This window comes from Drosophila pseudoobscura, chromosome X (assembly GCF_009870125.1).
Source record: "Drosophila pseudoobscura strain MV-25-SWS-2005 chromosome X, UCI_Dpse_MV25, whole genome shotgun sequence".
Classification (NCBI taxonomy): domain Eukaryota; kingdom Metazoa; phylum Arthropoda; class Insecta; order Diptera; family Drosophilidae; genus Drosophila; species Drosophila pseudoobscura.
The window spans coordinates 13,469,855-13,484,797 of NC_046683.1; the positions used below are offsets into that span (position 1 = coordinate 13,469,855).

General features: G+C 44.3%; 2 protein-coding genes across 3 annotated transcripts in view; one reads left to right on the forward strand and one right to left on the reverse strand.

Moving 5' to 3' along the window:
* Positions 1 to 14,943, forward strand: part of nmdyn-D6 (nucleoside diphosphate kinase 6) — a 57,598-nt gene that overhangs the window by 40,114 nt on the left and 2,541 nt on the right. The window lies entirely within an intron of this gene.
* Positions 1 to 14,943, reverse strand: part of NetA (Netrin-A) — a 44,289-nt gene that overhangs the window by 14,815 nt on the left and 14,531 nt on the right. For both annotated transcript variants that reach the window (XM_033381537.1, XM_033381538.1), the window contains exon 2: positions 1,166 to 1,354. In XM_033381537.1, coding sequence (XP_033237428.1) covers positions 1,166 to 1,354 — 189 coding nt within the window. The remainder of the gene's footprint in view (positions 1 to 1,165; positions 1,355 to 14,943) is intronic.

Consider the following 14,943-nt stretch of genomic DNA (forward strand, 5'->3'; position numbering starts at 1 on the left):
TTAAAAATCGATAAGAATTTGATTTGGATTTAACGGCTATGCGGATGAGAATTATGATGCTTAGTCAGCCACCCCCAAAGCGGTTCGACAAAATTTCTGACATCCCCATGACAAACGACATCCAGAGACTCCCAACTCCCAATTCCCGACACCCTCCACACTCCCCACTCTTTTCGTACTCTTTAATTTCAGTTTTGCCTCTGAAGCTTTTATGGTTTTTTGTTTTTTGTTTACGATTCCTCGATTTTGCAATTAGCTATATATTTTTCGAATGCAAAGTCCCAGCGGGTTCTAGAAGGAAACCTATAAATAGCGGAGCGGTCTCGTGGCTTTGTGGCCCACCTGATTTGTTTGATTGTTTGCCAATGAAAAATGATTGCAGGCTCATAAATTCGTATTCTGTGGGTGCCTTCCGCTGGTGATGGTTCTACGCAAGAGTCTGTAGCCATGGACATCATATGGGGGGTGTTTGAAGCCCCCAAATATGTTGGATTGCGAAAGGTGGTACGGGTGTTTATTCCTGAAAGGAATAGCAATACTTTTCAAAATTCCCAAGATATGGTACTCAAAGTTTAAGGATAGACTTATCTGCCATAACCATTGGAAAGACCAAGCACTCTGTGTATTCCTTACAGTTGGTATGATATATTCAAACCTTTTATAGCACAAATTTGTATAACCTCTGTGTACTTATGTATCCATTTTCATAGTAATCGGACCACGTATTTTCTTTTTGTTAACCTCTGCACATATGTATCGCTTGAGGTATTTTATATTTTTGTATATTCCTTTTACAGGGTATCCCCATAGCCCTGATAGCCTCTCCAACTTTTGTTCATGTTCTTCTGCCACCCCGTGGCTGTGTTTCATTTTGCGTTGTTTTTCGATTGAAACGCGTGAATTTATCGTGCTCATAAATTACGATACCCACAAAACACACTCCGAACACACACACACACACACACTCGAAGGTCGCCTGGGGACGGCAAAGGGTTGGCCCCCCCTCTGGCCAGCTTTGACTTTGTTTTCCGGTAGCTAATTATTGTAAATTGTGCATTAATCTCGGGACAGAGGAATGCCAGTGATTTGGCAATCAGTTCTTGGGGGAATTACGTAAAGATTGTGCTGTGTTTTGCTACAAACACAAATATGAGGCAACACTTACCTTTGCACACCTTGCGGTGATGGAGCGGCTTGGTGGGGTCCCTGTAATAGCCCTCTTTGCACAGGTGGCAATTCCGTCCCATGGTCGAGTGCCGACAGTTCTGGCATACGCCACCGGAGACGCCCTGGGAGGCGCGAAAGATTTCCATATTGAAGCGGCACTGTCGCGCATGGTTGTTGCAGTTGCACACTGGAAAAAGAGGGAAAGGAAAAGGGAAACTTCAGTGAACGATACATCTGAGGGGGGGGGGGGAGATATTCCGAGCCGTTAACTGTCTATTTTCAATGTCTTTATCACTGGCCATCCGTCGGCCAATGCGATAAATGGAAATAAATGGCACGCAAAACGGGGGAGTGAATGATTGGAGATGGGTCTCAGAATGGGACTGGGGACTGTGGACTGGGGACTGGGGATTTGGGGACTGGTTGGCTTAAGTTGGATAATTTATGCGACGATTTGTTTTGAATTACTTACTTAGGAATCAGCGACTGGAACTCAAGGCGGGGCCCTGTACCCTGTTTTGATAAGGGGTATGCCCGGTTGCTACGAAAGGGGATGTGTATGGGTTCACTACTTTAAAGTTTGCTTCCAAAAGGGAATGCCTTTTAGTTCTACTTCAACTTTTTCTCATTTCTTATTCACTTTCCTTGCTTTCTCTGTTGGTCTGGGACGCTTCTTACTCTTATTTGTTTCGCAGTCGATGTATCTTCGAGTAGAACCTCTAGGGTATTTCATTTCTTTACTGCTTTAGATACCCTTTCAAGAAACATGGCTTAGAGTAGATTACACTTTGATATGATACAAATCGTAGGCTACAAATCATAGTTTTAGGGCACTACCCAATAGATCTTCTGCTACTTGAACTACTATTCATTCCACGGCATATCCCTGCCGGTCACTCGTTCGTTGTGGTATTGGGCCTTGCTTGTTCTTTGTTGCCTGCTGCTTGCTATGCTTTTGGCAAACAGTTTTGCTATTGACATTCGACGGCGACTGCTGCGGTTACTGCCGTTCGCTCGTGGCTCCTACACAGAAGATGGTAGACGGTAGATGGTTGTGGGGCTACTGCCATGGCGTTTTGCTGCTGAGTTGGCATCTTTCGATGGGGACAGAGACACAGCAGAGCTGTCAATGGCAAAGGCCACGATGACTGCTTGCTGCAGCTTGCGGCTAGACAAAAACTTGAACCAACGAATGTCTGTCTGTCTGTCTACGTCTCCCTGCATTCGACAGTTGTGTCAACCGAACAGAACTCGGAGCTCAGTAGAATCCAATGCTGAGCACACATGTTATAATTATCTTTCACACATTGCTCCGGGGGCAATCGGCAGACAAAGCGACTCTCCACAGTCCCTTTTTGAAGGCCCTAACTGCTTGTCGCCGTCGCCGTCGCCGTCGCCGTCCTCCCTCTCCCATCACCCAGATGGCGCATGCCAGCCGCAGACAAAGTTATGTCAGCGCAAATATTTGAACAAAGTCAGGGACTGTCGCAGTCGCAGTTGCAATGCCGTTCGTCTCCACATTTTGTACATCGTAGAATCGTCAACAAAAGCTAAGCAAATATTTAGAAAAAGCAGAGCTCCGAAAGCACGGCGTGTGGCTAATTGCCCGCCCATCTTCCATTCAAAATCTTCCGAGTATCCATCCGAAAAGGGTACGGCTCTGAATCCCAGCTCGGTGTTAAAAATGCTAGATAATTAATTTTAATGACACACTTACGACCTGCGAATGCAACTTGATTTATGGGAGATTTTCGGTTGGCTCGGCTCGGTTCGGTACGGGGTTTTGGGGCCATGTAAATTTCACTTCGACGATTACAAAATGCCCATCGAGAGCTCAATCAAATGCGACTTAAAGCGATGCATAAAACTGTTCATTAGCCGGACGGAACCCAAGCTGCCGCTGCCGTTCGTTCCCGTGTGTTATCCGAGAAAGGTGAGTCCAGTAATTAAGTTCAAATTTGATAAAACACTCCCCACTCACACTCTCTCTCCACGAATACTCGTTCAACGAATGCCCCGACACTCAAACATCGATTTTTGGTATGGGAAAAGACAATGAAATCGTCTCAGTATCTTTGTCTCATGGCGCTGGATCTTTGGGGCAGGGATAGGGAGAGGGAGAGTTTCCCATAAAAACGACATTTGTGGGGCCTCTGTTTAAATCTGTTGTGGTTCATTCGAAATCTTAAACAAATAGTCAGCGGCCAGGGAAAGTTCCCCCAACAGGAAATCGTGGTATCCTTGATAATGGCCAGCAGAGAGATAAAGATTGGGTGATGAGAGATCTTCGATGATGGATCATACTTTGGGGGTAAATTAAAGGCAATTTAAAACTATTGAAAGTCTATGTAGACTTTGTAGAAGTCTGCGGAAAGGTTTTAGACCTTAGATAGGTCTTTAAATCAGATGGCAGTAAAAGGATCGAAAACTATCAAAAGAAAGTGATTACTAGAAGGAAAAAACTCCTTTAATCTAGAGTTCCCTTCCCTTCTTTTATTGAGAATTACAACAATCTTCCATCAATTCGGTTTTCCTGCAGCTAATAAGCCTCTTCTATCAAATACTCAATGATTTCTTCCTTTTGCATGGGTTTTCAATGCAGATACCTACGAGATCCCTTGGCCTGCTCTATGCGTATCTTACGAATACATATTCGTATGGCAGACGTATATTTCCGTCTGTTGTTGACACAGTGCAACTGTTGCAAGTTATGAATGGAAATGGAAACTCTTTGATATCTTTGCAACACACGAACACGCACAACGGAACGGAACGGATTTTTGTCGGTTTGGCATCTCTAATTAACTGCCACAAAGAGAGAACGAGAGTGAGAGAGAGTGAACATTTTTTGGGTGTTGATGGGGGGGATTTGCCGCTTGGCCAGGAGCAGATTCGGCTAAGCTCCCAGCATCAGCATCAGCATCAGCATTCGGCTTCGGCTTCAGCTTCAAAGGCAGGAGCTCCAGCAGCAGTCAGAGCCATTGATAAATTGTCGGAAAGCGTTCGTTCGCTTTGACCACGGCCAAAAAAATCCAACAAAAAAACCAAATGATACAGAAAAACCCTAACCAAAAAGAAAAAACCCGCACCAAAAGCCAATCCAACGTTACGCTTTTGACTTTGCTCTACGCCATTGATGTGTTCGTAGATACCCTTCCTTAAAGAGGGTGCAATGAGCAGGCAGGGAAGCAGGGAAGCTCCTTGAATGTACGAGCTCCCTAGCTGCCACATGTCTCTAGAAATGATCTCGACCTGTAATCTCTTAGGGTGTTTCCGTAGTCGGCCTTCGAGACCCACTTCTCTTCCTTGTGTGTTTTTTTCACTGCTTTGTCGTGGGGTTGGGGTTGGGGGGAGCTGTGTTTGGGCTTTTCCTTGTCCATGTCCTGCCAGAGCGTTTTCAATTTTCCTCCTCTGCTCGCCGCCGCCGCCGCCTGGTCGGTCGACATTTCATCGTTTTATGATTGATTGCGTTCGCCTCGCAGTGATTTTCAGTTACCCGAAAATTGTGAATTGAATTCGTGCTGTCCGTACGACTAGTACTATACACGAGTGTATAGGCGAGGGAGGACTGGGGGGGACTGGGGCTTCAATTGCTGTTGCTGTTGCATTTGTCGGTGGTGCGATTGCGGTTGCGGTGGGGCTGCCTGCTGGCTGGACTGGGCTCTTGCGTTTTTCCACTGCAATTTGACAATTTCATCGCAAAATTGTTTTGGTGTTTGTGGCAATGTTCTGGGGCTCTGGCATGTGTCGGCATCGTGCATCGTGTGTGTGACTCTGTGGCTCTGTGGCTCTGTGGCTCTGCGATTTATCAAAAGTGGTTGAAAGAATGTATCGCTGTTTACGCGCATTTCGTGGTAATTAATATTTCTGATTTCGTTCAGACGAGAACAAAGCCCAATCTCTGTTTCTGTTGGGGTAATGCAGCTGATTCACTCGAATCATTATGTCATCAATTTCTCTGTCTGATCTTTTGAGTGTTCCATTTGCTCGGAGCTGAGGAACCTGCCACACTCTTTGAACTATTGCTCTCCCAATCGGCTAGTATTTATAAACATTTTCATCGTAAATGCCCCACAAAATACACACTCGTAAACAGCAGCCAACTTTCATAAATTGTTCGCACTTTCTTCGCTGGAAGCGCTCACGATACCCAGAAATCCTCCTCCTCATCCTCATCCATCCACAGAGCGCACAGCCAAACGTTCAACAATCCCACATCTAACATCTAACATCCAAACAGGCATTAGATCAGCCCCTGGGCAGCACCTCTCCCCCCTCTTTGTCTGTCTCTCTGGCGTGTCTCGGGGTTCCGCCTGTATCTAATAAGCTCTTTCGGCCTGACGGAGCAATTAACTTGTAAAGTTTTGCACCCCGAAGCACATGGTGTCTGTCACCTACTCCGATGATGATGATAATAACATCATTTCGCCTCAGCATGAAATCATTTCGAAAGAACGGGGGAACTCCACTTTTTAATAGAGTGACAATTGTTTCGTTTTCAGAAATACAGCCAGGGAGATTGTAAGAATGAATACTCGTACTATATTCTATGTACCATTAATGTTTCTTCTTAATCGCTTCAGTGAGACATTAGTTAAAGATCCCCAACTATATCAACTCGAGATCCAGAGGACATACAGCCATGAAAGTTGGAGGAAAGACTTCTCATACCATCTTCTATAGATTTGTAGTGGTTTTTTGTATCTATTTCACTAAAATTTTGGTTATGGTCGACCAACTATATGAACTTAGGATCTAACAAAAATACAGCTATGAAAGTTGGACTAACATCTAGTCACACTATCTTCTATGTATCATTCGAGTTTCAGAGTAATCGCTGCACTGCAACAATTCCTAACCTACGCCCAACTATGTCGACTTGGGATCTAGAGGAAGTAGATCCAGTAAAATTAAAGATGAGACTTGTCAAACCATCTTCAATGCATAGTCTATCGACTATGTGATGACCAAAAAAAGAGACTTCTAAACTCTATGAGCAACCCCCGAATGTTCCATTTAAATAGAAACAGTAGAACACAAGTAATGGATTAAAGTATGGTGTGTTTAACAGCCCACGCGCCCCCCCGTCTAATCCATTCCGTTTGTTGCATGCCCCTTGCTTCCCGACGCAGACGGAGACCCACCCTCCGGGAGGTTTTTTTTCTATTTTTTTGGGGAAAACTGAAAAACATTTTTCTTTTGGCGCTTCCTTTTGGACTGCAATTAAGGCGACTGCAACGCTGTTATTTTTCTTTTTGCGTGTCTCTGGCCGCGTGCCGCAGCTGCAACATTTTCCTTGTCAACGGGCGGCGGCAACAACAACGATTACAAATTGTTTGCTGCCAGCGGCACAATAAATAAATACAATAAAAAATAAAGCGAAGAAATACCGAAAAAACAGCACATCCGACAACAACAAAATGTCTGCTTAAAAATAAGTTTTTTTAGATCAGGGAGCAGGCACTCGAGGAGGCGGTGGAGCCAAAGAAGAGTCCAACTTGTTCTCTAATTAACGTAGAACCGAATTAACATATACAGTAGATATAGATGCATACTTGCAGACATGCATGCATACATACTCGTCTCTATGTAGGATGCTTAGATGTTCTTCCATCGATATCCTGCCGCTAATAAAGAACCCATGTTCATGGCTTCACTTTGGCCCACACATACCGTCAGTCAGTCGATGGAGAAGAATTTATGTTTAGTTTTCTAGGAAAATGTTTCGTCTGTTTGTTATTTTATTTAAATCAAGGCACACAATTATTTCAATTCTCCTCTCTCTTTTTCTCCTCCTTTTTAAATATTCGAATATCGAATACCGAATACCGCATACCAATTCCGATTTCAGTTCTTCGCTTTTCGTTTCTTTTTCCCAAATTAGTGCGGAGGACCCCGAAGAAAAACAATAAACAAATTTTCAAAATGTTTGTGTGCTCAGCCTTCGATTTGATGTTGGTTCAGCGGATAGGAGGCCCTGCCCTGAGAGGGTGCGTTGAATAAACGACTCGTTAAGACACATAAATAAAACGCACCAAAAGTTTCCTAATTAAGTCGCTTGGAAAACACACACACACAAACCGAGAGAGAAAAGTGGTCCCGAAATGAAAACATACCGAAAAAGAGTCTGATGGGAAAATGCAATAGGGCAACAGATTTATGAACACTCTTAGGATGGTCTTTACAGAATCAATAAGCTTGGATCTTTATGGTGTCATACTTTTGGCTAATGTTTAGTGCGAGTATCTGAAGAATATCTGAGGGAGATATAGGTTCTATATAGGCTTAGCTATTCTTAAAATAGCATTAATCAATGACCATTGTGTCTCGTTTCTAGTTCAATCACAGATTTATCTTGTATCTAAGCTCCGTTCTAGGCTGTGTGGTATCTCCTTCTATCTATAGCAATACCCCCTACCCCCTACCTACTGCCTACTGCTTCTCTATCCTTTGTAGAGCCCATCAATTAGTTGATGTTACTTCACCTTGTGGAAAACAAAGAAATCTCAATTGAGTGTGTGGCCGCCTGGTGTTGAAAATATCGCCCGTGTGCATGTGCATGCGCTCGAGTGTATCTTGTGGGTGCTCTGTGTGTGTGTGTGTGTGTGTGTGTGTGGGTGTGGTGTATCTATAAGATAAACAATCGAGCAGCTAGATCAACAACGCTTGCAGGTGATGTGAAAGGTCGCTGCTGCGGTAGCCGCCCGCCCGCTGATCGACCAACAACAACTCAAGTGTTCGTCCGACCCTCGGGGCAACCTCGGGTCTGTGGATAGGTTTTTGATCTTTGTTATACCCTTTTTGGCAATGGCCACTATGATTTTCTAGAGAAGTTGGCTATTTATAAGAGAAGAGTGCAGGATATTCCTTAAGTTTCGAGCTAAAAAATGTGCATCTATGGAATATCTGATCGGTCTATCATTATAGAGCAGGCATAGGCATGAGTGGATCAACAGATACTTCAAAATCATGCTCAAGGGTATCAAAAGATTCGGCGCACCAAGGCTAGACTTTTCCTCTTGTTTTGATTGGGATTTCGGATGTATTTTCGATGATTATTTCTTTTTGTTTTTGGGGGTATGGATGTGGATGTGTGTGGCAGCTGTGTATGTGGTACCTCTGATACCGCTGCTGGATCGTGGTGTTGAAATGTCAGCCCAGCACTTGCCGCACATGGCCTCCCACCCGACTGCGGCAATATGTTTTGTTTAACATTTTTCTGTCTTTTTTTTTTGCCCCTGTTGCAGTTGTACTTGCATTTGTTGCGTTGTTCTGTTGTCTGTTGTCTGTTTTCTGTTTCATTTGCATTTTGTTTGTTTACTCGTATCGTATCTTTCGAGTGGGCTCTGCGCTTGTGTGGTGGACTCTGTGCCCAAGGGGCCACGCCTTAATTACCATCCGCCAAGGGGCTAATTCATATAAATGATTTTTAAATGCGCGAAAATATGCAGCTACTGATTTGTCCATTTGTCCCGCTCCCTCAATAGAGTTGCAGATTGCATTTAATTAAGCAGAAAGACAACTTCTTCTTCTCTTCGTGTTTTCCCTTTGCTCCGACGCGTGTGAATGTCAATTAAAAATCGTATCGCAATCGCAGTGTATCCCAAAGATTGTCTATCTTTTTATGGGTGAACAGATTCCCTAGAATCGAATGCCAGAGCCCGGGACTGGGATCGGGGATCGGGACCGGGACGGGGACCTGAAATGCGATGCGATGCGGCCGAAAGGTCAAAGATGCTGCTGGCTGCCACTGCCACAGCGGCACAAACATAAATCAGACGCGCCTCCGAGGGGCAGACAGAGAGGGGACTTCATTCCGATTCAAACTCTGGCGGCATTTTCAATGTCACATGCAGTTATTTGCAGATCTTCCAGCTATTCTTTTTTTATACGTTTTTTCCTCCTCTCGCTCTTTGCTTCTCTTTCTTTCTTCCCTCTGATTGTTGCAACTTGTTGCAGGTCGCAGAGAGCTCGTGTAACTCAAAAGAGGGTCCCAAGACACTAGGAGATGCCCTCACCGGGGGCAGAGGTTGTTGCGACTAAGGATCGTAGACCATAGATCGTTATGGGATCGCAAATATGCTTAAAGATGGTCTAAGGTTGAGGATAATATAATTATATTTCAATTTTATAGTTGATTAGGTCTTCCATTGAATATAGGCTTATACGTTTTCAATCCTAACTCGACTTCTTGATAAATAAGGGATCAATTCTAGACGGTTATACAAATATATAGCTATAAAAGAAAGTAGGAAAGTAAAGGTCTCCTCTACCTTTGCCAAATATTCAAATATCCATAAAATATTATAGTCTCGAATCTCTCCTTTCCTTTAACTAATTTCCAAGAACTTCTCCCATGACCACATCTTTTCGATATTTTTGGTTGAGCTGACAAAAGACTAATTATGTTTTGTGTAATGCCAAAGATCATCTTCGAAGATCCCAGAGAAAAACCTGCAACCTGTGAAAGTCAACTGTCATTCCCTGCGGCCTTCGGGGCAGTCACTTATTGTGCAACATTTTGTAAGAGTATTTCCGCAGAATACCATTTCACAATTCACTTTTTAAGTAGTTTCTTTTCGTTGCGTTGCGTTTCGTTTTTTATTGTAGTTTTTGGCAATTCGTCATGGTCAGGGCCTCCGGGGAATCGGGCGATCGGGGGGATCGGCTCGGATCGGTGTACGTGTAAAATCTCCAGCTGGGAAGTACAGAAATTCAAATCCTTTTGTACTTTTAGAGCCTTCTTCCTCTACCTCCTGTCCGTTGTCCGTTGCCCGTTTCCCGTTGCCCTTTGCCCGTTTTGTTGCCATTTATGGCACTTAAGCAAATTAATAAGAGATGCCACCAGAGGCCCGACAGCCGGACAATGAAAACTGAATATATGACAATGCTTTACGGGGGTGGGGGGTATGGGAAACGGTACCCGATATTGGTCATGATGAGATAAACTATCCCAGAATGGGCGTGTCTCCTCCTCGTTCCACAGTCAGTTCGCCTCAGTTTCGTTTTCATGGGTTTTAATCTTTCCTTTTCTCATTTTCTGTATTTTCTGTGAGTTTTTGCTACATTTCAGCATAAAGATCTGAGAGGGAATCCGGTTCTGGGTGGAGAGGGTCCGTGCATTGTGCACTTATTGTCTCTGTTTCGGGGTTTGAGGCTTCGATTTGGTCAATTGTTCAATGAGTTTTCCAAGCGGCAGCTGCTCAGGCCCTGCCCTGCCCTGCTCTGTCCTGCCTCTGGCTCTGTGGCTCTCTGGCCATGTTTCACATTTTTGCCCATTCAATGGAAAGGAAGGAAAATGCATGCAAAACTATGTATGAGAACGGCCCTGTGCCACATATACACATGCAGTCTTATCCCTCGTGCAGCCTCCTCTGTGCATTTATTAACATTTGTTCCAGGCAAAGAGAGACGGAACAAGGGACCTGGTCTCTGGTCCCTGGATGTCCCTCGTAGTCCCTGGACAGACGGTTCTGCCCATGCATTCAAATTCACATTCACATTCGCATTCACATTCATTTTCGTATTCAGATTCCGGCCGACAGAAGTGCAGTTTTCAAGCCTTTTTTCTTTTCGGGGGATATGCTGGAAGCCAATACCCAAACCCAAAAGAGGCACCTAACAGGTGTGCAAACGAATGCACGGTTGCACGAATGGAAATGTTCTATTATGATCTTCTGTGCAACACAGACCCAGACGAAGGGAGGGGCAGTGTCCGACGGGGCAGGTGTGTGTGTGTGAGGGGCGGCTAATCAATTAGTGACAACATAAATCGATTTTCATTGAGGATTTGCCTATAAAAGTGGAAAACGACATAAATTGTGTCCTGCCAAAGGGGAACCGGAAGTGGATGCTAAGCGACGGATTGAACAGGGGAGGAAGGATAGGGATTTAAGGAGGAATAATTTTAAAGTCCCTTTCAAATGAGAGTTTATCTGAAAGAAGGTCTTTTGAAGGTCTGGAAATCAATATAGCTGCTGTTTTCACCCAAATATTTAGTTGTTTTTATACCTTTCTTAAAGACTAAATACTCTTTTTGCACCATTTTGTTTTCTATTGTAAGTAGCTATATTCCTTAACCGTCTATGGTGTCCCATCAACCCTTGGTTAACCTTCAATTAACCCCATTTCTGATCTGTATCGCACATCTGTAGCTCTTTCTAATGAACCTGTTGCCACAACTCACATCAGACAGATCTCCAATCACCTCTTTAAGCCCATCTGCAGTCCCATATCTCCTTCTTTCCTAAGATTGGTATACTCTTTCATTCTTTAGAAGCAGAATTGAGGCTAAGAGATACATGTGACCCTCTACAGATGATAAATGTTTCATTCTGTGAGTGGCTATGGATTATTAGTTTCTCACACGATGCTTGATCGCGCTGCTCTTTGCGATTCCTTTGCCATTTGCCATTGTAATCGGTGTGTGCGCAGATGCGAGATGCGAGATGCGAGATGGAGATGCCTATCCGTGATGCCTGACTTCCTAGCTGTTTTGCTTCAGTTCGGGCCAAGAGTCAAGTCGAGTGGGGAGGACAAGGCACCGCGAGGCAAGTACTTGGACAATTCAGTTACCTGATAGCTTCCATTTGGCATTGCCATTCACTTGAATGTGGCATAAAGTATATTGTCAATGGACAGCAGAGAGAGAGAGGGGGGGAGGGGGGAGGGGGCCTAGAAGATGCAGATACAGATGCAGCGATACCGGGCGAGACGACAAATCGTGAAAGTAACATGAACGAGGCCAACGAGAGGCAAATCACACAATGAGCCCCCAAACAATGATTATAAGTAAAGACTTTTCCCTCGCGCTGATCTCCGATCTGGTCATGATTCCCTCACCCGCCCTCCCAGCCCCCTGCCACCGCCAATGGAATCTTTATTAATATTTATATATATAGGTTTGTTATACAGTATTTGTGGGGATTTCGCTGTTTTCCAGAAACGCTCGAGGTCAAAGAGATAAACGGAAGCTGAACCACAATCGAATCCACAATCTGCTCTCCAATTGAACCTTTGGTCGCGTCTTGGAATGGGGAATGGGAATGGAACTTTGAGACAATGCAATTTGCATATTAAGACAATGGCAGTGGACAAAAGTATCTATACATTTGTGTGTGTGTCTTAAGCTTTTCTTTGTGGTCCAAAAACGATGGCAAGGGTTGCCCTTACAGCAACAAAAACGGAAAGAAAACTTAATTGCAGAAGGGAAAAATTAACACCACACCACAAGCCCCGTAGTCGTAAAAGAAAAAGACGAATCCGAGTCAGTGTCAGAGTCCAAAGCCGAAGCCGAGAGAAAAGAGCAAACGCTGGGTAACCGAAAAGTTATGGGCCAACAAGTGCAGATAATATTTATGGCCAAGACAAAGCCGCAACACAAGATGGCCATGTACGCTGGCCATACCCGTCCGTATGTATGTGCCACTGGAAGTATCTGTGTCTCTGCGAGTAGTATCTGGTATCTGTCGCCCTTTACTGGCTGTCTCTTGGTTGTCGTTCTGTGGTCACTCGTTCTCCCCTGTTTGCTCCGCTCCTACTATCTTGTGCCATTTTACTTTATGGGACACATTTGCAATTTCATAAAGCAGAGGCCTAGAGGATTGGACACTGCTGGGCGAAAAGGATAGTCCAGGACGGAGCCCAGTCCTTCTTCTTCTCTGGCATCCTGGGTGTCCTGTCCCTATCTTTCTGTGTGGAGTGTTTATTAAATGCCAACTCCTCACAAAAGCAGTCAGCAGGCGGCCCCTAAAAAAAAACACCCACAAAAAAACACCAGATGAAAAAAACTCCCTCACTGGCCCTTAACGACTTTTGTTTTGCTTCTGTTTGGTTAATACCCTGCCATTGGGAGGGCTATACCCATCTCTCAGTCAAGCCAAAGGGGAATAAATGTCATTAAAGTAGCTGAGAATGGAAAGAGTATGAATGGAATAGCTTTTTGAGCCACCAATTTACTGGCTAAAGTCGTTTGGATCGTAAGCTGCACTTCGATGGAAGATCGGAAAATATTTAATACATTTTGGAAAGGCAGCAAGGGCAGAGAGATTCTCAGGAATGTTAGTTTAGGAAACGAATCGGGTTGTTAAGATCTGTGATAGACTTTAACAGAAATTCTATAGAGAAGCCTTTCGTTTGTGGGGATATCATTTTACTATGGAAAGATGTACAGCAAATGCCCTTGTAAGACGTTTTTATAAAGACTTTGATTCAGAGGAGGTATGGAACTATTTTCATTAAACTTAGGTTCTATTACAGATATTTTGTACACCTTTACACCTCCATCTCTGTTTAGTTTTTTAAGGGCATACCGTCTTCGATCTTCTCCACTTCATTCTCTGCCTAGTTTTCTCTCTGTCTCTGTTTCTCTGCTGACTATCTTTCACAATTTGTGTTGTTGTCGCATTTATCGCACTTTATAATTAAAAGAAAAAGACGCCAAAGATACTAAAATTAAAAAAAATAAAAGGGACGCGCGAATATATGAATAACGCGCTGCTAGGGGAATGGGACCTGCTGCAGTGGCAGTGGCACAGTGGCAGTGGCAGTGGCACAGTGGCAGTGGCAGTCCGATTGCCCACTCCATGGACCCCCTACTCTTGTGCTGCCTGCCGTCTTATCAGTTGGCTAAATAATGATAACAATAAAGAAAAGTCATGGCATTGTTGTAAACGATTTCTTCTCTGTTTCTGTTTCTCTTTTGGGGGCTACCTTCTTTTGTGCTCATCTTCTCCTCTTAATAAATTACATATTTATGTATCTTTTGCCTGACTTGGTTGGTTTTTTTTTTGTCGTTGTCGTTGTCGTTGTCTCCCGCTAGTTGGCATAATTGTTGCCCCATCTGCAGACCCATCCCCATGCCAGAGTTCCATTCCCATCCCGAGGTCTCCGGAAGATTAACAACTTCCGAAATGGCTTTTTTAATGACACCAATTATGAGTTTCTTATCGGGACAGCAGCTGGACACCTTACCTCCATTCATTCTCCATTCCCCCCCTCTCTGGCCCCCTATCTGTTCTTTCTCTGTACTTACAACCTTTTTCGGGGCACACTTCTTCTTCATTTTGAACTTTTAATGAAGTAATTTTTCCTCTTGTTTCGTGGGCGAAGGTATACAAGTATCATTAGAGGGCAGGCGTCGTTTTGGCGTTTGACTTTTTGGCCGAATGAAGATGGAGATTCTAAGTATCAGAGGGAGAAGGTCAGCCATCGAAAGGTGACTGGAATCCTTTGTCTGATTATGAAAGTGCAACAGCAATAACGAGGGCCTTGGCTGTGAACAGCCGTAGAACCGGATTCATTCATTCATCCACTTGAAAGCTCAACCGAAACTCATTCATCAGTCAGTCAGCCAGCTCGACTCATCGTTTTCCCATCATGCTGACTGTCATCTTTTCACCTTTCACTTCCTCGCGGAGGATGGCAGGCGGGCCGGCGGGCAGCATCTGTGGAGCTGTGGAATGCCAATGGCTGAAATCAATTTCGAAATATTTGTCGCCTCGAATCTGTGATGTGGTGTGGCGGAACTTGACCGATTTGTTTATGCATACATTCGAGCCACTTCAATTTGTTTGAGCTGATAATTTGATGTTTGTCTCTGTCTCTCTGTCTCTCTGTCCCTCTGTCTCTATCGCTAATGAAGCCAATGTCAATTGGGTTCCAGTTCCATCATCTGGCATCCAGTAACAGCTCCATCATTGCCACCGCTCCATTCCGGTCGTGCAACGGCGCCTTTCCGATTGTGCAACGTCATCGGAGGTGTCCCCGGACACTGGA